General features: G+C 44.2%; 1 protein-coding gene across 1 annotated transcript in view; it reads right to left on the bottom strand.

Moving 5' to 3' along the window:
* Positions 1–1783: 1783 nt before the first annotated feature.
* C1QL3 (complement C1q like 3) overlaps positions 1784–25408 on the bottom strand; it is a 57884-nt gene continuing 34259 nt past the window's right edge. The window contains exon 2 of the mRNA XM_088478657.1: positions 1784–2660. Within this exon, the coding sequence (XP_088334783.1) occupies positions 2481–2660 (180 nt within the window). The 3' untranslated portion in view covers positions 1784–2480. The remainder of the gene's footprint in view (positions 2661–25408) is intronic.

The raw sequence follows: 25408 nt of genomic DNA on the forward strand, positions 1-25408 counted from the left end.
TTCATGTGGTAATCACAACTTATTAATAACACTAGAGAGCATATTCTCTGATGTGTATGTGACACTTCATTACACTTATATTCATTGTATGCGAATAGGGTAATGAAAGTTTCTCATTCAATATTAATACTGTCGAGCCACATCTCTGAGCTTGAGCAGGGTGAAAATATACAGTACACACTTGTTGCACCTGAGGTAAACTTGGCTCATGTAATAGTCATGTACTGGTAGCTGGTCCCATCGTGAGCTGCATCCACCTGAACATATGCATGTAATGTGCTTTTCTCATGCATGTGTGTTTTCCTGCTTACAATCAGAGAACAAATGTAACTAATACCCCTTTTCCATCTAAATTCCGGTTCTGACCCGGAGTTGGAACAAAGTTCCTATCCGGATCAGACCCGGAATTTTGCCGGCGCCGCCTCGGGATATTCCCGAGTTGGCGCCGCTCACACCGGAGTCAGGTCTGCATAGACCCGGCTTTTCCGGAGTGAAAGTGGTCGCTTGGAGATTACGTCATCTCCAAGCGCCACTGAAGCCGGACCAATCGGCCGGCTAGCAGCGCACTCCAGGTCATCGTGACTCGGAGTGCGCTGTTCTCACAGCAGGGTTTCACGGGCTACGCCCGTGTTAAACCCTGCTAGTTGCCTGGGTTGGATTGCCTGGTCACTCGACCCGGCGATCCAACCCTCTCCCCTTTTACACCAGGGAGCTGCCTGGTATCAAATTGATGCTTTCAGCATTTTTCCATCTACAAACTCATCCTCCTTCACATGGGATTAATTTAAGCCCCAAAGACGCTGCATGGAACGTTTTCTGATCAGTCATTCTCGTACGACTGGATGAGCATTCCCCATTCACTACAATGTTCACCAAAGTATAATATTAGTAGGGATGTGCAGGCTCGGATAGGTTCGGATTTGCATGCCGTGTTCGGATTTTTCCCTCCAAAAATCGGGTCTCAGAAAGAGGCAAAACGTCATCTTTCATGGACAAACATCATCATTCCTGGACAAAAGTCCATGGAAGATGATGTTTGTCCATGAAAGATGACATTCTGCCTCTTTCTGAGACCCGATTTTTGGAGGGAAAAATCCGAACTCGGCATGCAAATTCTAACCTATTCGAGCCTGCACATCCCTAAATATTAGCAATACAAACATTCAAAGTGCCCATCTAACACAAGCTTAAGAGAGTAAGAACACTGCAACAAAACAATACTTATACACTGCGACCATATATTGTTTAAATAAATGATAATATTAGTTAATAGCATTAATAATAAATCAGAAAATTGCTGAGTTCAGAGCCAGATTATTAGGGAGGAGGCAACTGGGGCCCTTTCAAAGTAATTGCCCCAGCGACCTCCTTAAGGTACATCAGTACGGCGTTAGAGCTATGCACGCCTGCTACCCAGCGCTCTTTAGTGGATGAGCCCCCACATAATTTCATTTGGTTCTGCCTGCATTATATCCAAAATGTGAGTCTCCAGATTATGACAATACAGATTGATTTATCATTGCTGCAAATGTCACAGGTAGGTGGAACCTTTCACTATATGCAAATCACATGGCTTCTGACCTAGTCTGTACCCAACCCATAAAATCCAAATGTGAAGCGCAACGGAATACGTCAAAAATATTGTAAATACAGATGAAAATCTTAAAGTGCTCCGTTTCCTTTTTCCGATGACATCCTAAGGGTAACAACAACAGGAAATGTGCAAACTAAAAAAATAAATACAATGTACTTTCTGCGTATTAAATATAAAACTTTATATGAACAAATGTAGCCACTTTTAAATTTCTTTTCTATATGCGATTTTAAATTGTGTTTAACAGAATATTTAGCAGCGTCACAGTTTTATTAAACTGGAACCTATTCTTTCTTTCTTTTATAGATTAACCCTTGATTTTCCAAACCCACTAACTACATGTTGACACTGTTATCCCGGTTTAGGCCTCGAGGAAGAGGCTACCTTACCGGGCGCCGGTTGTCATCGGAAAAATAAATGCGTGCCGACAATTTGAGCTCCAAGCGTTATCACAGGCAGGCGACACAAAAAGTCCAAAGCTGACACATGGGTATAACAGTAAGGATATAGTATATTGATATCATATGTTTAGGGATATTTTTTTTTTTTTGTCTTCAAGGTTTTTTGTTTGTTTTTTAATACAAAATCTGTATTGTATAGGATATCGCTCACACAGGCACGGACATGGAATGTTTCTTCTTGGTCAGGTATGAGACTCCTGTGTAACTTGTACAACATATATGTATATACTTTATTTAATATTATTGTCTTTTTTTTTTTTTTGGAGGTGTACAGATGTTAGACAGGTAGCAGCGGATCTTCCCAGTGCACATGGTCCCATAATAGTAAGTGTCTTTCCAGCACTCTAGAGTCAGCAGCCCCGAAACAATCTGTCACAGGGGGGCTACGCCAGAGAGAATAAAAGTCTTTTCCATAGGAGGCCTCCTCAGTCGGCATAGATGATAAATCCAGAAAATGTGCTGTACTTGTTGCTGTTCCCTCCATGGGCTTTCCCCCCATCTAGTTTTATATACACTTCATCTCCCGGCTCTAGATGTAGAACCACACTGTTACTGGCATAGTCGTAATTCTGGTCTGCATCCTGAGCGATTGCGCTAGCCCGGACCTGAGCGAGAGAGACGAAAAAAACAAGAATTAATCATTCACATATATCTGCAAAACCTTTCCCTGCCAAGTTACAGCATAGCATGAATGTTTGGAAGAGCTGTATACGCCAGCAGCAAAGGAGACGGCTATCAACTCCTATTTTCTACTCTCCAGAAATTTAAACCGTTTGAGAAGTTTACAAAGCGAAAGCAGCTTAATGTTAGGGCTTTTGCAACTAGAGCTGGGCAATGGGGCTAATTTAATAACATGACCTATGCACATATGTGCTGTAGACTATAGCAGCCGACTTGACCTGGAATGGCAATCGGATAACCCTAAAGCTGGCCATATACTGCACAAGACCAGACTACAAGGATATGGGAAGAGCTGATTGCCCGACAGTTTGAGCCCCGAGTTGAACAGAGGGTCTGATTCAGACCTGTTCGCTATATGCGTGCGCTCTCAAACAGCCCGATGTTCTGCTTACGCGCTTGTGCACGCTTCATTCTGCGTGTGCGTGAACTACTCACTGCGATCGCATACCGCTCGCTCGCCCTTCAAAGACAGCCAAGTGTAATGAGTGACAGGAGAGGCCGTTTGTGGGTGGTAACAGGGGCAGGACACTAATAACGGGGGGTTGGAGATGCGAACGCAGGCGTGCCAGATGTTTCAACACCGTTTTAGAGGTGTGAATAATTAACAGGCAGCGTCATAGTACAGTCACTTGCCTTTTTTTTACACTGATTTCCTCGCAATGCTTGCGGTAGGGTAAAGCTACCTCAAGCACTGCGTTCATATCCGATGGTGCTCGATGTACCAATGTTTTAATACACTTCCTGGAGATGACGTGGTGCTGGTGGGTGGCACTGCCTGTGCGATTGGGCATACGCATACACAAAGTGGCCGCTCGCTAAGACATGGTGGGCGTGCTTATGCCTTGCCGAGCGATCGCTTCCCGTGACGTTACTTTGACAAATTTGCATATGCATCCAGCGCACGTAAGCAGATAGCGAACGGGTCTGAATCGGGCCCAGAGTCCCAGCTCAGATCACTTTTGGGGCTCCGAGTAGAACAGAGTCCTGGCTCAGGTCAGCTGTAAGTATGGTTCTCGGATCGAAAACGGATCTCAGGGTCCAATTACATGATTTGAGCTGTTTTTATCAAATTTAAAGAAATCCAAAGCCAAACCAAAACATCTGAGGGTGGTTTTGCCAAAACACGGGGCTTTGCTCACAACTATATTAAAAATACCACATGTGGGAATCCATCATGCAATAAGAATGAGCAAATTTGATGATTAGTAAGTTAAAACAAACAAACATTTTTTAATACTAGTTTACTTTACTAAAACAGTCTTTTAAAGGAACACACAATTATTGTTATTATACCACATGCATTTCGTAAGTCAATGCTTAAAAACTACTTTATAGCAGGTGGTAAAAATAAAACAAAAATTAATTTTCACAGTAAAGAATAGATTTTGTTTTCTACAATCACAGATTCAGTCAAATATTTTAGTTCTGTCTTGTTTAAGGATATCTCCAATTTAGAAAAATGTCCTTTTAAAAATGCTTACCCATAATCCCTTAGCTGCATAATTGACAGAAGAACAACCCAGCAGAAACCGGGCCTACATAGGAGCGTGGTATAATCAATTTTGAACACTATATATGATGTAACGTGATATCAAAGTCCATGAAATGTAACAATTGGCACTTTTGGTCACCCAAATGAAGCACATGATGAGGGTTGGAAAGGGGGGATCGAGTCAGACATAACTAGGGATGACCATCAACAGCTCTGCCATTGATGGTTTTACAAAACCATTGAAGGTCGAGCCATCAATGATTTGTCTATGCGCAGACAGAACATAGCAGGATCAGTACTTGCCATTGGGAATTAGCCACTGATGTTTACCATCGGTGGTTCCCGGTCGATTATGAAAACACTCACCATTGCTATCAGACCATCGATGGTCGCTAAGCATCCATGGATAATGACCAACCCTAGACATAACACTGCACTGTGTTCTCTCCTGTATATCATGTCCTCATTTTCTGAAAAGTGGGTGTCAGAAGAGGAACCTCCATTATACATGGACAAGTTAGGAGGGGAGTATGCTTACAAGTATATTTCCAAAGGTATAATTCACTATCTATATAACATACTGTACGTAGAAGTATGGCACACTGTATTTGTCATGTGATATAAACAGTGTGATTGGATTAAGTAGCTCAGTGTGTGTAGTATGGCATTTATACCCTATTTGCCTACTTGATAGCTTTTGGAGCACAGGACTGAAGGAAGACTAGTGCCAATACGGAAAGACTTGTGTGGATAATAGCTCTGTAGACAAAGAGGAGGTTGGAGCTTCCTAAATTAGCTCCAAATGTGTATAAAGAGAGGGTGTATCTCTGGCACCCAAGGACCTCTTATTTAATGTGAAAGATTCCATGGTTACAAACTTCATTGTATTAAAAAATAAGGTTTAATCCTTATTCCACTGTGGAATCTTTTAAGTGACAAGGTAGGGTAAGCTTTCAACTGCTGATACGCGTTTCGCAGAGCTGTGCCCACTTCCTCAGGCAAAGAGAGATTTGTGACCATGAAATCTTTCACATAAATTAGGGATCCTTGCGCATTGAAGAAACACATGTTCTCTGTATATTACATGGAGGACAGAACTGAGCAGTGTGCCATGCCAGATAAAAGGAAGTGCATTGTGCAAATTAACCTGTAAACCACATGTATTTGTACATTTAGTATTTGGGCTACATCCACATGATTGATATATGGGCTCTTAGGCACAGGCATATTTTAATGTCCACATTTTCTAGATGAAAATTTTCAATCTCTTAAAGGCTGTTACAAAACACAAATACGACCTTCCCATCCAAATAATACAAAATAAAATTCAGTGCAGCAAACATGCTTGTGAACGTAACTAAAGTACTCAGGAGTGCCGAGAGGGGGGAGCGGGTACTGATTACCCGGGCTTGCTGGAGGGTCTCAGCGGCGCCCTGGGTCCACCACTCTTCTCCCCCTCTAAGTCCTGTCAGCGTGAGCAGCGCTCTGCTGTGTGCTGGGATGCAGTGAGTATTGGGAGGCTGCTGCTGCTGCTGTATGCAGCAGCAATCTCCTCTACCTGCACCTGATAGGAGGGGGGGAGAGGGATTGCACTGAGGAGGCACAACAGCGCCTCCCTGTGGAGCACATGGCAGATATACCTGACCATGCCTCCTTAAGCTAGACCACGCCCCTGTCAGTGCCCGGGCCCAGCCAGGTTCTCTACAGCCCTGGATGTACTGCAGCAATATTATTTTATTATTTACACTTTCCATTTACAATTATCCTCTGATAGGGCCAATAATTGCAGTGTATGGCTACAACCGAGCAACAATTAATGGTCTGTTAGCCATGAAATATCCTCCATCGTGCCATAATTTGTGCTCTGATAAATACCAATACAGACCAATTTCTGACAGCTTATGGCAAGGATATTGCATGTCAGATAATCGTTCTATCCGTCTGAGCCAAAGGATATCAGTGCCCCTACCCAGGTGTCACTTTAACTGGCCAATGCGCCTTGCTCTCTGAAAGGTTTTCTGGCACCTGGCGAAACCCACCATAAGGATTCTGGGCCTGATTCACTATCGAATCGCAATATAGCGTAAGCAAACCGTTCAGTGCGATTGTAGGCAAATCCATAGCAATGCCGCCGCAGCACTACATAAGGACGCCCACTTTACTTTACACACCTATCTATGATGGTTAACAAGTCTGCGTAAACATCGGTAAAATCGGGTACCATCGGACCCATACGCACAGTTAAGGCAGGTCAGACCTCACTCAGGAATTGCTTACTTCAGCGCACGGTATGTGCCCTCAGGCTGCGTAGGGTATGGCAGTGGATAATTTATGCACGCCCATGCAACGGCGTTGAAACGCACTGGCACGCCTGCATTAAGCCGACCACCCCCCATTACCACCCAGAAACGGCACTTCCTGTCAATCACTCTGCCATGGGTATGCGTAGTCACTGCGATTGCATAAGCATGCGCAGAACGCAACAATCGGCCGATTGCGTGCGTATAAGCAACTGCGTTCCTTGCTGAATCAGGCCCTCTATCAGGTGCCCCGTCAGTCACTTCAGCATCAATGCTTTTTAAATGATTAATTTCTGAGCATTTGGAGCCACCCTTCCACTGATAAAAAATGTGCAATGCAATATGCCACTTTATACAGCACTGCTATAAAACACATTCAATTAATAATTAGGGCCCTCATTCAGAGCCGTACGCTCTGAGCAGAGCGCACGCTCTGAATGAGGGCCGCCCTCCATGAAAATGGAGCGTCCTCCTGGACGCTCGTATAGCTGTGGGTCACCACCCACAGCCTATACGAGCGTGCAGTTTGATGGCCGTGATGGTCGTGACCATCGCGACCATCGAAACTGCGAGCCAGAGCCTGCGGTTGAGGTTTTCAACCGCAAGCTCCGGAGTGATTTTGGCTCTATCAGAGCCAAAATCACTCCCACTGACATCACTAGTGATGTCAGTGGGCCGGCTTCTGACGGGAGGCGTTCCCGTGGGAACGCCCCCGTCAGGGAGGCACGCCTACCAAAGGGGGCGTGCTGTCAATCAACATCGACAGCGCGCCCCCTTTGATCAGACACAACGAGCGAAGGACTTTCCTTCGCTCGTCGCGTCTGGCGCATGTGCACGACGGAGCTCCCTCCGTCGTGCGCATGCTCAGTGCATAACATTGACCCACTTGCGAGCGGACAGCCGCTTGCGAGTGGGTCTGAATCAGGCCCTAGGTTTGGTGAATAACTGACACGAGAAGAATATCAAACAATGTGACATTGTGAGACTATATTTAGAACCTCTAATGACAGAAAGAGGATTCTGAGGCATTTTCAAAACTGTATCATGTTGTGAGAATACTTTCAATGTTATTTGGGGAAGCACGCAAGTCAGAGTGATTATAGAATAGTTCAGAAACCGCTAGACTAAGATGTATTTATGTCTGTAGCTTTCATCCCTCCCCATGTATCCTGTGTTCCCTACACTGCCATTGTAAGACGGTAGTTTATATCTAGGTCATATTCCAGGCTGGTACTTTTTGCTTTACATATATTAAATGTGAATGATCAATATAATATAATTATATCCAATTAATCTTCCATATTTGTATATTGCTTTTAAGAAAAAATATATAATTTATGTAACTACAATATATTCTGGTGCCTGCATTTAAAGCTTATTTAAGGTGTTGTTTAAAAGTCAATATTTTTAGATGTTCAAGGTAGGAGAGGTCTGAAAAGAATTTCTGTCAGTCACCAGATGAGACAGAGGTGGGCACAGTGAGCATGTTTGCGCAGTTGAGCAATGTTTTGCTACTGTACATTTGCAAAAACTCTGGGAAACCCTTATTGCGCTCACTGGAACTTAGATGTGCATGGCGTATTCATCATCGCTATGATTCAGGGTGGAGACTGGGAGGTGACCTGAAGTGTCCGCAAGAAGCGGGCGTCATGGATGTGATATGGCATATGCGTTCTCTTCTGCAGCACTGCAGCCACAGTGGCCACTTTCTAAGAAAGTTAAAGGGGGGGCGTGGCCTAGCTGCTCATGGAGACAGACGCACGGAGTTGGAGCTGCTTCTAAAAGGCCATAAAAAACATTTACCCAACTCCTTTGGAAACTCTCCCTTCTTCTCCCTGCTTGCCTAAGTCCTGCCACTACCGAATGGTCCACGGAGCCGGGCGGTTTTTCTATGACATTGCTGTAGGTTGTGGCCCTCTACCCTGCCTAGCGCTGGGACCTGGATTTACAACCGCGCACAAGGGACGCTCGCGGCTGTACTGTGTCCTCCGGAGCATGCCACCTACCATCACTCACCTCACCCACTGGCTCCTGCAGCTGGAGTCACTTACCGCCGCTTGAGCTCTGACCCTAGCTGATGCCGGGGGACATAATCTCTGAAGGTATGGACGAGCCTTGCTGGGTGGACCAGAGCTAGGGAGCCCCTCGTGAATACAGAGGAGAAGCTGTTGCCTGCCATCCCATATCCCATTTTCCTCTGAACCTGGTACATGGAACTATAAAGCTCCTGTGTGTTTCCTGTGATTGAGGAGTCAGTGTGTGAGTCCTGGTGGCTGGCCCAGGGCCTCTGCTCCTTCACCAGTCTCAATTAAACAGGGGTGAAGATATCTGAAGCAGTCTGAGCCACTATAGCAGCAACTATTCTGCCTTTATATAAGTAATAATCTTTACACTGATATCTCAGCAGATAAGTGATTTTACTTTTGAGCACATTATCTTCATTTTGACTGCAACTCCATTCCTGCAGTTCTGTATTATTACTCCTATTTTGGACATAACACTGCTCCCCAGTGGTCACTTTGTTCTACTTCATCGAATATGTGACTTGCTGTGCGTCATGTCCATTCGCTTCAGCTGAATGTGATAACCCTGATACCCCTTTGGAAATGTTATAATAGCTGAATGATTCCTTCTACTACAACGTGACCACTATTAGAATCCCATTTGCTATACATACATCTACGGATCCTTGTCTTTAGTGCCATTTTCCTAATTGGTCTGTTTCATCATGGCTCCGAAGAGAATCAAAGCTGCCAAATCAGCTCCACCGGTACATTTCTTTGGATCTTCCTCCACTTCTTCCAAAAGTCGTCCTCAACAATCCACACCTAAGGCTGTCACTGCAACTCAGACCTCATCTACACAGGGGAATAGTCCTGTGCCAGCCTCCCAGGAAGACATGGATATGTTAGATGGCCTTGTCACCTTGAGATTCATCCGTACTATGCTGACATCATTTAAGTCAGAAATAACTTCAGAATTAAAATCTAACATCCAATCATTACAATCTGATATCTGTGAGATTGGAGACCGTACTGACCGTTTGGAATCTAAAATGAAGGAACTTGTTGCTTCACATAACGACCTGATCTCAGCCCATGATTCTCTCCAGGAAGACATGGCTACTATACGTGATAAAGTGACCAATTTGGAAGACCGCTCAAGATGTAACAACAGGATTCCGGAATCTGTTACGAATGCTGAACTTTACGACTATGTAACTAATCTTTTCCAGAAACTACTCCCTGACGCTTCTGCTCCGGATCTCCTTATTGATAGGATTCATAGACTCCCCAAATCAAAACAGGCTCCGGCCCACTCACCCAAGGATACTGTTCTCAGAGTCCATTTTTTCCACATTAAGGAACGGATTATCAGAGCTGCTCTACCTTCTTCTTCTACGGCAGAGTGTCTGGACAATCTCCAGCTTTTTCCTGATATTTCTCCAGCAACCCTCGCCAGAAGATGTCTTTTTCATCCGATTATGGCGACCTTACATAAAGGAAATGTGCAGTATAGATGGGGCTTTCCTATAGAATTAATTGTGACAAGAAATGGTACATACACAGTCATTCATTCTCCAGAGGATGGTCCAGCTATTCTTCAAAACTGGGGCATTACCATTGACAACTCTTCTACGCTACTCCCTAAACCTATTCCTCAGGAGTGGTCCTCTGTGCTGAAGTGATTTTACTTCAATGATTCTATTGTATGAAGTCTCCTTTACTTTTCCTGGCCTCTGATAGCAAGATGTTTGTAGTATATATATATGTTATAGATCTTTATCTATGTTTTCTTCACCACGAGTTCTTTATATAGTACTTTTGGTTGACATAAGTGTGTTTAGATATTTCTGTTCTACAATTAAGACAACTCAGGGGTGGAGTTAGTAGATGGTTTTGTTATATGTTAAGCTTTAGTAGCTCACATCTCCGGGATTCTCTCTTTTTTCTGCTCTTTACTTTTCTCTTTCCCTGTTCATCTAGATGGTCACATAATTCTACTATTACTTACTTGTGTAATATTATTATGGTGCTTTATATTTTATACAGTACTGTGGTATCTTTGATTGTTTTCAATATATACCTATTATGTAAGTATTCTTCTTTCTCTTGATGTACTTATTGAATGAATTTTTTTACAAAATGGGGTATCTTGTGGGCCCACTCCCTAAATCTCCTAATTTTTCTGTCACGGTATCTTAGTGACAGAAACTTTATATGGATGCTATTTCTGTTTGTACTTTATTATGTTTTTTGTTTTTTATGTTCTGTTTGCTTTGTTTATTTTTATATTATTGGTATTTCAATATACACCATATATCGAATATACTATTATATAACAAAGATTATAGTGATTGCGTACCATACATGTTTGCTTTCTTCCCATGGTCAATTTTTTAAGTATAAGGGCTCTATTTATTAACATTATTTTTCTAAAATAAAGTGAAAAAGGGTGTTTTCCCACCCTTTTCACATTATTTTAGTATCACCTACAGTTACTAAAGGGCAATTGGAGTAGAATTCGTAAAATTCTCCTCCAACCCCTAAGTATCACTTATTTTTAGTAAGCAGATCGCATTTCCCATAATTGTAATGGGAAATGTGATCTGACCAAAGTTACTAAAAATAAATTGTGAAAAAATACAGGGGAAAGCCCTGTGATAATAACGCCACCTGGAGGTGGCGTTATCCAGGGTCTTCCCCGGTTGCCGGACTTCTGCTCCGCTCTGACTGGGAAAGCAGAGCCCGGAGCCGGCCCCAGTAATCAGCTGTGTGGTCTAAATAGACCACACGCTGATTCACTGTAAAAAAAAAAGTAAAAAAAAAAAAACTTACCTGACTCCAGGGACCGGAGTTCAGGGCTCCGGTGATATCCTCCCTCCGGTCAGCTGGTCTCCCATGCTGCACTGCGACCCGGTCGTCACCTGACAGGGTCCCAGTGCAGTATGGGATGTCAGCTGACCGGAGGACATGGAGGACATCACCGGAGCCTGGATCATGCTTAACTCTCCTCGTAAAAGACGTTTAGCCCTAAAATACTTTGCAGACCAGAAGGCTGATATAGTTGCAATCCAGAAATCGCATTTCCCATTGCACTCTCCCCCCCCCCCCCCCAGTTTACTAATAGAGCCTACCCGCACTGCTACACCTCTTGTGGGCTTTTTAAAAGAAATGGCGTAGCAATATTACTGAGCAAGACCTGCCATTTTAAATTAGAGAACAAATGGGTAGATAGTAATGGTAGATATCTTATCCTGGGAAGATCGGGAATAAAAAAATATTACCCTCGTATCATTGTACGCTCCTAATACTAGACAACCTAGATTTCTTAAATCATTTCTACTTACTTCAGGAGATTAAAAAAGGAGCTTTGTTTCTTATGGGAGACTTTAATCTTGCTCCTGATCCTAAACTGGATAAGTCCTCTTCATTAGACAGTCACTTACTGCTGCCCGATCTCTTGCAATATCCTTTTCGCACTTACTAGCTGAATTTGTCCTTTATAACACTTGGCGAGTCAAAAATCCAGGAGCGCGTGATTACACCTTTTATTCTGCAGTCTACAAATCATACTCCAGAATAGACTTACTTTTAACTGATAAATGGTCCCTTCAATTTATCCCTCAGGTCAACATATTGCCTATCACTTGGTCTGACCACGCCCCTTTGTCTTGGTCCTGGTCCCCTTTCTCTATTTCGCCATCTCTTAGACCTTGGTGTCTTCAGGAGTATATTTTGTTAGATACTTATGGTTCCCGCATTCTGCAGGAAGCACTGACTTCCTATATAGAAATAAATGTACCTATTGATTCCTCTGTAACAAACCATTGGTGCGCTCTTAAAGCAGTTCTGAGAGGAGCCGCTATACAAGCTGCGGCCAGGATTAGGAAAACTAATCAGGAGGTTCATTTAGCATATCAGTCTGATCTTTTAAAACTGGAGAAACAACATAAACTACATCCAAAAGATATATAGCTCAACAATTTGTTTCCTACTATGAAAAACTCTATAACCTCTCTCAGGATTCATCAATACCTCAGCCTTCTGAATCTTCGATTAACGCCTTTTTAGATTCTGTTACACTGCCGCGTCTCTCCTACCTAGATGCTGAAGCTTTATGCTCCCCATGGAGCAATACTGAAGTAACAAGTGCTATTAAATCTCTTAAAAAAGATAAAGCCCCTGGCCCAGATGGGTTTATCAATAGCTTCTATACTCATTTTCAAACTATTCTAACCCCTATATTAGTTAATCTCTATAATGATGTCACTCATAATAAATTCCCTAAAGAAATGTTAGATGCCCAAATCATTACTATAACGAAGCCTGGCAAGGATCCGACACTCTGTCAAAACTATAGACCAATAGCTTTACTAAACTCTGATGTTAAACTGTATGCAAAGCTAATTGCAAACAGATTAAACCCTATTCCCCCTTATTTGGTGTCCTATGATCAAGTTGGCTTCACCATGGGGAGACAGGCTCCAGACAATACTAGAAGAGTTTTTTCTCTTTTAGATGCTCATGCTGCTTGTCCTGTGCCTGTGGTTTTACTTTCCTTAGATGCAGAAAAAGCTTTTGACAGGCTCCATTGGCTTTTCATGTCTCAGGGTTCTTGCTAGATTTGGTTTTTCTGGTTTGTTTTTGAAAGCTATATTAAATTTGTACACTGTTCCCTCAGCTCAGGTCTATAGCAACGGTTTGCTTTCTAAAAGCTTTAATATTACTAATGGAACAAGACAGGGTTGCCCCCTTTCACCTTAAATATTTGCTCTAGCTATGGAACCACTTGCTGAAAAAAGTAGATCTTCCCCCTCTTTTGAAGGCTTTTCTCTTGGGTCTGCTCAGCATAAGATATGTCTTTTTGCTGATGATGTCCTATTGTTTGTCACGAAACCGGACACTTCGTTGCCAGTACTCCAGACTATTCTTCAAGATTACTCTGCAGCCTCGTATTACAAATTAAACACTTCTAAAACGGAAGCACAGGCATATAACATTGCACAACCTGATTTATGTTTTCTTAAGAGTCAATATCCTTATGCTTGGCAGTCCTCAAGTCTTACATATTTGGGCATTAAAATCCCTCTAAAACTTCAAGATGCTATATGCCATAATTATCAGCCCCTATTAGAGCAATTTTCTGCGATTACTAAAATGTGGGTAAATTATGAAATTTCTTGGTTGGGACGCCTATCCACTGTGAAAATGATGCTATTACCTAAACTTCTCTACTTACTTAGAGCTATTCCTTTTTAGTAACCAATCTTTTGAACAAATTTTATTTAGTCTTCTCTTCATTTATATGGAAAGGTAAGCAACCTCGTATAGCTAGAACCCGACTAAGTAGGTCTAAATCCAGAGGTGGTTTAGCAGCTCCTAACCTTGAATTTTATCAGTATGCTTGCCTTCTAGATCAGTTGAAAGATTGGTTGTCCCCACCACCATCTAAACCATGGGTGATTATAGAATCCTCTGTTTGTAATAGTTTCCCCTTGCGGGATATTGTCTGGGTTAAAGCTGCAGATAGACCTCTGCAATTCCTAGCCTTCCGTAGTGATTCTGACACTCTCAAGGTCTGGGACAAATTGATAAGTTCACATGGTGAATTCTCTCTCCCATCTTCTAACATTTCCGTACTGGCACTCTCAAAATTAATTCCTAATCTCTCTTTAAAGAATTGGCACGAGTGTGGTATTCTAACAGTTAAAAATCTCTATACAGACCAAGAACTTAAATCATTCCAACAGCTCCGAGACCAGTATAATATCCCTAAAAATTACTTCTTTAAATTCTTGAAAGTAAGACATTGGATTCTCTCCAATTCCTCCCTGCCCTACCCCCTCCCCTCTCTCCCTCCTTATATTATTTCTAAATTCTCTACTACTGGACATAAGGGGGGAATCTCTATGTGGTATAAAACGTTATTATCAACTCTGGAAGATACGGTAGTAAGGTTTATTCTATTCAATTTAGATGGGAGTCAGAACTTAGCATTTCTCTGACAGAGGAGGAATGGACCTCACTATTCACTAATATTTTTTAAATGTCCAAGTGTCTAAACCACTCTGAAATCTTGTTTAAACTAATTCATGGTTTGTATTATACTCCTGTCAAATTACATAGAATTTGGCCTGACTCCTCTAAGTTTTGCTGGAGAAACTGCGGCTACGAAGGTACCCTTCTACATGTTTTTTGGTCCTGTCCCATCATTCTCTCCCTATGGATGGAAGTCTTCCAGTAAATTGCTCAGATAACTAAGGAAGTTTCCCACAGATGCCTGAAATTGCCCTCCTACATTACTTTCCCCTTTCAGTTCATACTTATAATAAATATGTCATAGGACATATTTTTATAGCCACTAGAGCGGCTTTGGAGCAATTTTGGAAGAGATCTGATCCTCCCCTTCTCTCGATAATAATTTCTAAGATCCAGAGAAGCTTTGAAATGGAAACTTTTGGTTTTAAATATTGTACGTCAGCTTCATCCCCCTTGACTCAATGGCGACCCTGGTCTGATTTCTATGATGCTCATGTATCAATGACGTCCTTTATTAATAACGTTAATAATGCAAATTAATGCTGTATACACCACTGTGGATAATCACTTATCTCTTTCTAAAATCCAATAGATGTTTATGTTATTATTATTTTATTTTATTTTGTTCTATTCTACAATTTTATTTTAATTTTCATCTATGCTATTCTATTTTGCTTTTTAATTTTCTCTGTTAGACTAGAAAATGATCAGATCTGATTTTTGTTTGTTCTTTTGCGATAGATTATATAGTATATTATTTTATAACCAATGTAATAATTTTATTTCTGTATTTGATAAGAACATAGGCCCTCATTCAGAGCCGCTCGCTATTTGCGGTCGTTCGTTCAAAAACAAGGGGTGGCTATTCAAATGATCCGTTCGCTCATTGCGGTCTGTTCACGTCTCTAAGTCTGAACGAGCGAGCAAAACTTGCGGTTGTAATTTTGACAAAGACGCCCCCTTGCCGCTCGCACCATACGTCATGTCCGCTATTTATTTGATTAATCGAGTACATCGAACAGCGTATGAACTGCTCGCTATTCTTGTGGTTGGTTTTTTTAACCGCTATTTTGCGAGCAATTCTGAGTAAAAAAAAACCAAGTGACGTGGTCAATGACGCTCCAGTTTTAATTATGCACATCCATAAAACGCCCGCTTTGACCTTTAAGCACGCCTGCGTTCGGATCTCCACTCCCCGTTTTCAAGCACCTTCCCCTGTTACCACCCACATACGCCTCATTCTGTCACTCAAAATAGCAGGCACTCGCTATATAGCAAACAAACAATTTTCAGCCGCACAGACTGGTTCGCGCATGCGTATTAAAATCCGTACGCATGCGCAGTTGTGCAAACATCGCTCGGAGCGAACGAGCAGCCACTAACAAGCGGCTCTGAATGACGGCCATAATGTTTATTGTTCTGATACTTATGATCTGTATTGGAAAATTTTCTCTTTAATAAAAACTATTTGAGTTAAAAAAAAAAAGAAAGACAGTTAAAGGAAGACTCTGCGCCAGGCAGGGGCTGCTTTAGGAGTCGATGTTCCAACCAATGGTGCGTCGATAGTTGAGTGGTCAGATCCATCAGCGGACTTGAGCAATGCTCAGATATGCAAAGTGGACGTTGCACGGTTTGCTTAGTCCATCGCACGCTACTACACAAGGGGAAGGCTTAAACTGACGCTAATATATTCTTACAAATGCAAATCCATAAGAAATCGCATCCGCACATGAATAGTAGGCGCCTCTCTATCAGGCCCTTAATTTGACAGAACAGAGAGGTCTATTTATCAATTTCCTCAAAGTGTCCCAGTTACCCATCATTTCCTGTCGCCGCTTATGGCGACAATAAGAAATTATTTTATGTTCTTATTTATCAAAAATGATCGGAACCTGTGAGTCAGGGGTTTTTCACATATTGTATTTTGCTGATTCCCTGAGAAATCGCTGATCATTGGAGCCGGCGATCAGATTGGTGTTGGGTAATTGGCGCTTAGATGTATGGCCCGCATTAGTTGATCCTAATATCTGAGTCAGGGGGCTCCCTGAAAATTCGGGAGCCTCCCGCAACTTCCGGGAGAGTAGGAAAGTATGATTTAAACCTGTTGCTGAAATGTAGGATGACACATCCTAGAGGTTTCAATTACAACATGCATATTAAATGCATCCTGTCTTCCATCTTACGGTACACCTGGCCAGCGCTACGTACAGTGTCTTGGGAAGACCTTGTTCAGTTCTGCAGCATGATGGTTGAATATCACAAATAATCTGTGACATTCATGTAAATATTTGTAAATTAAAGTATTTATAGAACTACTGTACAATATAATGGCTATTAAAGCGAAGTATTTATAGACTATGAATTTGAAACATGTTTTTGAACATCTGGAAGAAGCTAATTTGCCCTTACACACCTCACTTCCTTAGATCTCCTTAGCAACCTCTATTTTCCTATTTCTATGGCAATAAAGGTGGTGTCACATGAGAGAAGTGCTTTTATGTTCCCAGTGGCACTGGTTTCCTATAATAGTTTCACTTTAAGACCACGTAAATTATGAGGTGTGGTTAGAACAAACTTTGTCACATGGTTGGTCAGGTGTCTCATTGTGGGAGCAGAGAGCTTCAGTTTTTCTGCTGAAAGGAGAACAGGTACCTATACCTCCCAAATGTCCTGTTTTGGGTGGGACAGTCCCATTTTTCTGGCACTGTCCCGCCGTCCCACCTGCGGGGCGCAGTGTCCTGTGGTGTGGGCGGGAAGTTGGGGAGAGCACTCACCTCTGCTGTGCATAGCAGAGCAGCGGGTGAGTACATGCCGTGCGCATGCGCACAACGTTTTTACTGTGCAGGCTGAGTCTCTGGGGACAGCCCAGCATCTCTGGGAGTGCTGGGCATGCCCCCAGAGTGACGAAATGGGGGTGGGTGATGAGGCCATGCCCACCAGTGCTAAGCCACGCCTCCTCAACTCTATGCCCTGCCCATTTTGGCATGCGCTGAAGGCGTGCTATATGTCCAGGCATTGGGTGCGGGACCTAATGTCTTGATTCTATGAGAATTGTGTCATTTAGCCCTGCCCCTAATTAAAATGTGTTATTGCTGTGCATTCCTGCGAGGGGGCGGGGCTTTATAATGCAATTTTGACCGCCCCCAACTCCGCCCACCTGCTTCACCTTCCCGGCTTCTCCTCTCCGGCCACGCAGAATTCAGCCGCTGTAATTTCAATAGGAATTAACATGTTTTATTTCTCGCAGCCGCAGAGCCTGAGCAAAATAAGGGACAATCGCTATTTTAAGTGAAAAATGTCAGGATTTGCTTCAAAAACCCTTGGTCATCCCCCTTTATGACTAATTAAGCAATTCCAAGTTTCCAATTTGCTCAATTACTCCAATAGTTACATGTCATTGTTGGTGTGAAAAATAAATGGCTTCAAATTACCCCAAATTCAACTTTTTTTTTATGTGCCCCAAATTTAAATAAACTATTTATTTAAATGAAAAACCATTGATTTTTTTATGTTTTTTTTATTTAATTTTAATCTAAATTGTCCTTAAATTACCCCAATATCACTTTTTTGTGTGTATATATATATATATATATATATATATAATTTTATTATTTTTTTTTACTTTTTAGTCTTATTCATTTGTATTTAATCTAAAAAAGTTTGATTCTTTTATAATTGTTAACTTTTTTTTTTAATTCACAAGTCAGCCATTTAAAAAAATAAATGTAAAGCTCATTTTCTTTTTTTATGACTGTAATACCACTTTTACAGCACAGGATGAGACCCGGCACAGAACCCTTTCATATTGCGGCACCGACCCAGGATATTCCCAAGTCAGCGCCATTCATACCAAGTGCCACTAAAGCCAGCCAATCGGGCAGCATGTGGCAGGATCCGGGTCATCGTGACCCAAGTTGCGCCGTTTACAGTGCAGAGTGCCACAGGAACGACCCATGGCAACCCTGCAAACTACTCGAGTTGGATCCCCGGGTCCTTGGACCCGGGTGGATCCATTTACGCTGACAAAAATCCCGGGTTCATGCGCCTTCCTATAAGGTAATTTCTTTCTATCGCCATACAGCCGGTAAAAGGCACCTGGCAAACAATTATGGTAAAACTGGCAAAATTTTATTTTATTCAGTTTATTGTTGGAGTTTAGCTGCAGGTATAAATATTATCTTTAGAAGAGACAGGCATCAAACATGGATTCAAATATGTGATGATCTGGAGCTGCTCTGGGGGAAATGGTGGTGGGCAGGTTCAAACTAGGCTGCCAAGAAGTCGGGGAAATCCCCGGTGGGCCCCACTGATTCGTAGCCACGCCCTTTATCACAGGAGAGCAGGGCCTACAGCGACGGCATCGGTTAATATAGCAGGGTTCAGTGCAGCTGCTTGGCATCAACTGTTTTGACTGTATGCAGGTCAAACGTGCGATATCGTCAGCGAGGACCATGCTGCCGAGTGCAGCATGGACCCTGCCATCGCTCTGTCGCTACCGGCATCTGGAAGTGTGTATGCACCCCCGCCGGGACCCGCCCCTCGCGATATCGGCTGGGTACACATCATTAAGTGTGTACCCAGCATAACAGCTCCTCTCTCTTCTCTGCTACAGGTCAGGTAATACCCCTTTTACACCTAAATTCCGGGTCTGACCCGGATCTGGAACAGGGCTCCAATCCGGATCAGACCCGGAATTTAGCTGGAGCCGACCCAGGACATTCCCGAGTTGGCGTCGTTCATACCGGAGTCGGGTCTGCATAGACCCGGCTTTTCCGGCGTTGAAGTGGACGCTTGTAGATGACGTCATCTCCAAGTGCCACTGAAGCCGGACCAATCGGCCGGCATGTGGCGCACTCCAGGTCATCGCGACCCGGAGCGCGCCATTCAGACTGTAGGGTTTCACGGGTTTCTCCCGTATTAAACCCTCTCCCATTTTACACCAAGCAGCTACCCGGGTTAACCCTGCAATAACCCAGGTGTTAGCTCCGGTGTAAAAGGGATATAAGTCTGTTGTGGGGGGCTGGGGCAATAATGTGTGTTTTAATGGCTGGCCACTTCTCTTTGTTTGGATTGCTACACCCCTTTGAGTAACTAGCCATGCCCCTTAGTGGGCCGCTGTGAAGCCATTTCCCTGGTGGGCCCTTCATGCCTCAGTTTGACACTGGTGGTGGGTGTAATATTATCCAGTATGTCTAAGGACAAAGGACAATAATAGTGAATTAATACAGAATTAGTGGGAAAATCCTTCTTGTGGGTTGCCCCGAACAGCAATGTTTTAATCTTTTTGTTGCTTTGCTCAGTTGTGTTGATACATTGGGACAGGTTTAAGTTATATTCCTATCATTCCCTGCTGTAACCTGGCAGGTGTTACACATTGATTAAATGCGGGGGCATATCTAGCCATTGGCCAGGATGGCACTTGCCAGGGGCGCCGGCCAAGGGGGGGCGCCGTCCAGCGGTGCCACACACGGCCAAGGGATAGATTAGTGTCTAGTGACCAGGCCTGAGTTGCCTTCATTGGTGTTCTCTCCTCCTCCCCCTCTGTGCCATGCTGCCATTGGCTGCTGCCTGGCGGCTGGGGTGGTGATCATGCAGGCGCGGTGGTATTGGCTGGGCCGTTTGCTATTGCTTGTCTCCATAGTTGCACCCTCCTGCAGGTAACACGCTGCGACCTCCGCGGGCTCCACATAACGCCGCACACCCGCAGCATGTCGCTCTGGCTGCTGCACGGCAGGCTGTGACCTCCGTGGGGCTCCTCATCACGCTGCACACCCGCAGCATGGTGCCCCGACTCGCCAGGAGCAAGGATGCTTCCCCGGGACCCTGCGTCAATCGTCAGCGCTGAGCAACTGCAACTTGGCTGAAAGGTATAACCCAGGGGAGGGAAGACTCTCAGCTGCTGCAAACCTCTTCCAGGGGGTGGGGCTCAGCTGCTGCAGAACCTCTTCCCAGTGGGGGGGGCACATCAATTACTTTCATAATAAGGAAAGGCTTATTTATAACAGTTATGACTGGCATTGAATGGATGTTGTTTCCTACTGTCTATCCTTTGTGTTTTTCAATGTCTGTCCCCTCAGTCTCTCTCTCTTGCCCCTCAGTCTCTCTCTCTCTCCTACCCTTCAGTCTCTCTCTCTCTCTCTCTCCTGCCCCTCAGTCTCTCTCTCTCCTGCCCCTCAGTCCCTTACTCTCCTGCCCCTCAGTCCCTTACTCTCCTGCCCCTCAGCATCTTACTCTACTGCCCCTCAGTGTCTTACTCTCCTGCCACTCAGTGTCTTACTCTCCTGCCCCTCAGTACCTTGCTCTCCTGTCCCTCAGCATCTTACTCTCCTGCCCCTCAGTGTCTTACTCTCCTGCCACTCAGTGTCTTCCTCTCCTGCCCCTCAGTGTCTTACTCTCCTGCCCCTCAGCGTCTCACTCCCCTGCCCCTCAGCGTCTCTCCTGCCCCTCAGTCTCTCTCTCTCCTGCCCCTCAGTGTCTCACTCCCCTGCCTCTCAGCGTCACTCCCCTCCCCCTCAGCATCTTACTCTCCTGCCCCTCAGTGTCTTACTCTCCTGCCCCTCAGCGTCTCACTCCTGCCCCTCAGCGTCTGTCCTGCTCCTCAGTCTCTCTCTCTCCTGCCCCTCAGTGTCTCACTCCCCTGCCTCTCAGCGTGTCACTCCCCTCCCCCCTCAGCATCTCACTCCCCTGCCCCTCAGCGTCTCACTCTCCTGCCCCTCACCATCTCACTCTCCTGCCCCTCAGCGTCTGTCCTGCACCTCAGTCTCTCTCTCTCCTGCCCCTCAGTGTCTCACTCCCCTGCCTCTGAGCGTGTCACTCCCCTCCCCCTCAGCATCTCACTCCCCTGCCCCTCAGCGTCTCACTCTCCTGCCCCTCAGCATCTCACTCTCCTGCCCCTCAGTGTCTCTCTTCTGCCCCTCAGCATCTCTCTCTCCTGCCCCTCAGTGTCTCACTCCCCTGCCTCTCAGCGTGTCACTCCCCTCCCCCTCAGCATCTCACTCCCCTGCCCCTCAGCGTCTCACTCTCCTGCCCCTCAGAATCGCACTCTCCTGCCCCTCAGTGTCTCTCTTCTGCCCCTCAGCATCTCTCTCTCCTGCCCCTCAGCGTCTCTCTCTCTCCTGCCCCTTAGCGTCTCTCTCCTGCCCCTCAGTCTCTCTCTCTCTCCTGCCCCTCAATCTCTCTCTCTCCTGCCCCTCAGTCTCTCTCTCCTGCCCCTCAGTCTCTCTCTCTCCTGCCCCTCAGTCTCTCTCTCTCTCCTGCCCCTCAGTCTCTCTCTCTCTCCTGCCCCTCAATCTCTCTCTTTCTCCTGCCCCTCAGTCTCTCTCTCTCTCCTGCCCCTCAGTCTCTCTCTCCTGCCCCTCAGTCTCTCTCTCTCCTGCGCCTCAGTCTCTCTCTTTCTCCTGCCCCTCAGTCTCTCTCTCTCCTGCCCCTCAATCTCTCTCTCTCCTGCCCCTCAGTCTCTCTCTCTCTCCTGCCCCTCAGTCTCTCTCTCCTGCCCCTCAGGAGGATGGCTACGGAGACAGAATGTAATTATTCACAAAATATTGAGGGAGGGGGCACCAGTCCATTACTTTGCCAGGGGTGCTCAGACCCCTAGATACACCCCTTATTAAATGGCATAAAAAGGGAGAGGTCAAGATTCTAAACGCCGCCAATCATTATGCTGACAGCATAATGTTCACATTAACAGACTGTCAACATATTCAGAATATAAATCTTGTCTATGGGGATAGTTAGAATGTCGATAATGTGATTTTTACACCTAAGCCTTAGCCTAACCCAGAGGTTCCCAAATGTGGTCCTCAAGGCTCTACAACAGTTCAGGTTTTAGAGATATCCATGGTTGAGCACAGGTGTTAAATCAAATTGACTGAGGCACTAATTAAGTCACCTGTGGTCAAGCATGATATCCTTAAAACCTGGACTGTTAGGGTGCCTTGAGGATCGAGTTTGGGAACCTCTGGCCTAACCCTAATTGCAGCCTAACGTTAATCCTATTTGTAGGCTAAGCCTGGCCCTAACCCTAAATTCATGTGTTGGCATCCTGGCTGTTGAAATTCACATTGTCGACATTTTATTAGTGTTGACATTGTGAATGTCGACATGCTAAATGTCGACATGCTAAACATTTCGACATTTTCATATAGTGGCTACATACCTATAAAAACACTTGGCTACAAAGACCTAATGAATCTGAAATACAATTTTTTTTCTGGCAAAAATGACAATTTATCCTGTGTTGGTATATTATTCCCTTGTATACCAGACTTCCTGCCCTTTGGTCATTTGAAGATACTGTACTTGCAGTCAGAACAGTAGATAACAGCCAGACTACAGCCAGTCGCTTCTGTAGTGGAAGCCGAGCACATACACATCAGACTGACCCATTCTATCCAGGTGGTATTAGTCATGTAGCACTGACTCTTGTATTACGTTTAATTTTATATGAATAAATTGAACCTTGCTAATTCAATCAGATCATCTGAGCTGGTTTCGGTAGCAGGTAAATATCATCAGGCTGCTGCCCCATTTACTTCTCATTGAAGTCTCATTAATTTACTAATCGCTGATGTATCTGCCGTATAATTTTATCCAGACTGAACATTTTATCACAGCTAAGAGCTAAAGGAAGGTTTATGAACATTTAAACCGCTCGGTTTTGTATCGTCACACTCCGCATTAAAGGGCTCTTGCAATATTTACTTTGCCAGAGATTAAAATAACTCTTAGAGATCAGAGAAAGAGCACAATTACAATGCAAACAGACCGCAACATCACTCCCATAGGGCCGGAGCAGAAGGAGGACATCATGTGCAGAACGGTTTTCCTCCATTACAGATAGGGGACGCAGCGGGACGGCACAGACGCATGGGATGCGACCATGTCAGCTGAAGCACCCCTGGCTGCGGTCGCACCACATGCGTTAGTGCCAGGTTAGTGATTCAGTGGAGATCAGTCGACTCCATTTTTTCACTAATTGTCCAAAGCAAAGCGAGATATAATACAATCATCATGTTACATAACTAAAAGAACAGTAAGTATGCTTATGTAATATATTTTATACTAATATATAGTTAAACAAGTTATCCCTTAAAATACAGAATGACAAACATAACTTGTAAATTACATGGTAGAAATATTCTAGACATGTGCTCCCCAGGGTTGTTCTCCTATAGTGTCACCAATTAGCTATAAGTACATGCTTGCGGTTGAATGTTTTAAGCAAGTTAAAAGCATTAAAGGGTCACTCCAGGACAACTATTATTTACTTAATTTATTATTTATTAACAGTTATTTATATAGCGCACAAATATTCCACATTGCTTTACACACAATATTTGCCCATTCACATCAGTCCCTGACCCAGTGGATCTTACAATCTATAATCCCTGTCACAAGCATACACATAAGCCAATTTAACCTTCCAGTATGTGTTAAAATTGTGGGAGAAAACTGGAATACTTGCAAACCCATGCAAACACTGGAAGAACATATGAACTCCACACAGATAGGGCCCTATTGATGTAAGGCAACGAAGCTCTCCATTGCGCCACCGAGCGACAAATATAGGCTTATATTAATGGTCATTTAGGGACAATGAAAAAACGACCTCACATGGCATTTTTGCGCAACGATTCACAGAATGTGCTTCTGCCTGGACATCAACATGGCAATGTGTGAGAGGGCTGCAAATTTTGCAGCTTCTGATTGGGTAAGCTTGGTGGTTTGTGGCTTTAGTTGGTGGATGCAGGCTGGGTGCCCTCATGCTCCATGTGCCTCTATGTAAATCAAGAGTCTGTTCGGTACGACAAGTTATTTAAATGATATTCAAGAGTTGGAGAGTATAGATTTGCAGTGTTCCCTAAATAAAAGATGGCACGACCCCTTAGATGTTTAGGTTGACACCATAATGAGCCTTAATGACAGGGATCTTCACCTTTTTATAAATAGACCTCCATGTCCAGAATACAGAGTTTATGATCAGCTGCTACATTGTTACAGTTAGTACTATATTATGCTGTTGTAATACCTCATTATGCGTGATATTATGTCTGATACTGTGCATCGTGCTACACTGCTTGTGCATATCATTATACAGACAGACCACAATTCTATGCAGCTGCTCAAGAGGTCAGGACACAGCACATTACATGAGCAGTGCTAGGTGATAGGGCAAGTGACAGTTGGAAGCGTGTGGCAGTTGGAGTACAGCTGTGTGAGAAACTGTGCTGGTGGGAGCTCCTGTTGTCCTACCCATTTTTGCCTACCCCTGGTGTGTGGGACACCAAGGCGGTGCTGGGTTTGGACTGCCCAGATTACTGAAATACTGTCCAGTGCTGAATTGTTTCAGCTGGAAAAGACAGCAGGAGAAAAAGTCAGTAAAGTGACTGAGAATCACCACACGCCTGCAGAGCTTCTTCACTGCTCCCTTCTCATATCCATCTGATGACATGCAACAGGCATCGGTAACATCTACACGCATCGGGCAGCCACACAGCCTCTAAGTCAAGTCTGACCTGTCTCAAACAGTGTATCTCTCCTGACACACTGAGCGCTCTCATGCTCCGAAGGAGATCACAATAGCTTATTTATGCACGCCCATGAGATGGTGTATAAATAGTCAAACATGCCTCACCACCCCCCGTTACCTCCCCCAAACACTGATTACTTGTCACTCACTTTGTGAATGAGTCCTCTGGGCAAGTGTATTCGCAAACCAATTGCTGCATGTGCGACTTTTGCGCATGTGCAATGTCAAACAATCCCTCAATCTCTGTAATATTGGCATTGTGTAAATCTTGGAATCACTTGACTGGTCCTAAAAAGTTGCAGGGTAAGGA

The sequence above is a fragment of the Taudactylus pleione genome, unplaced genomic scaffold, assembly GCF_031769625.1.
Source record: "Taudactylus pleione unplaced genomic scaffold, aTauple2 ptg000216l, whole genome shotgun sequence".
Classification (NCBI taxonomy): domain Eukaryota; kingdom Metazoa; phylum Chordata; class Amphibia; order Anura; family Myobatrachidae; genus Taudactylus; species Taudactylus pleione.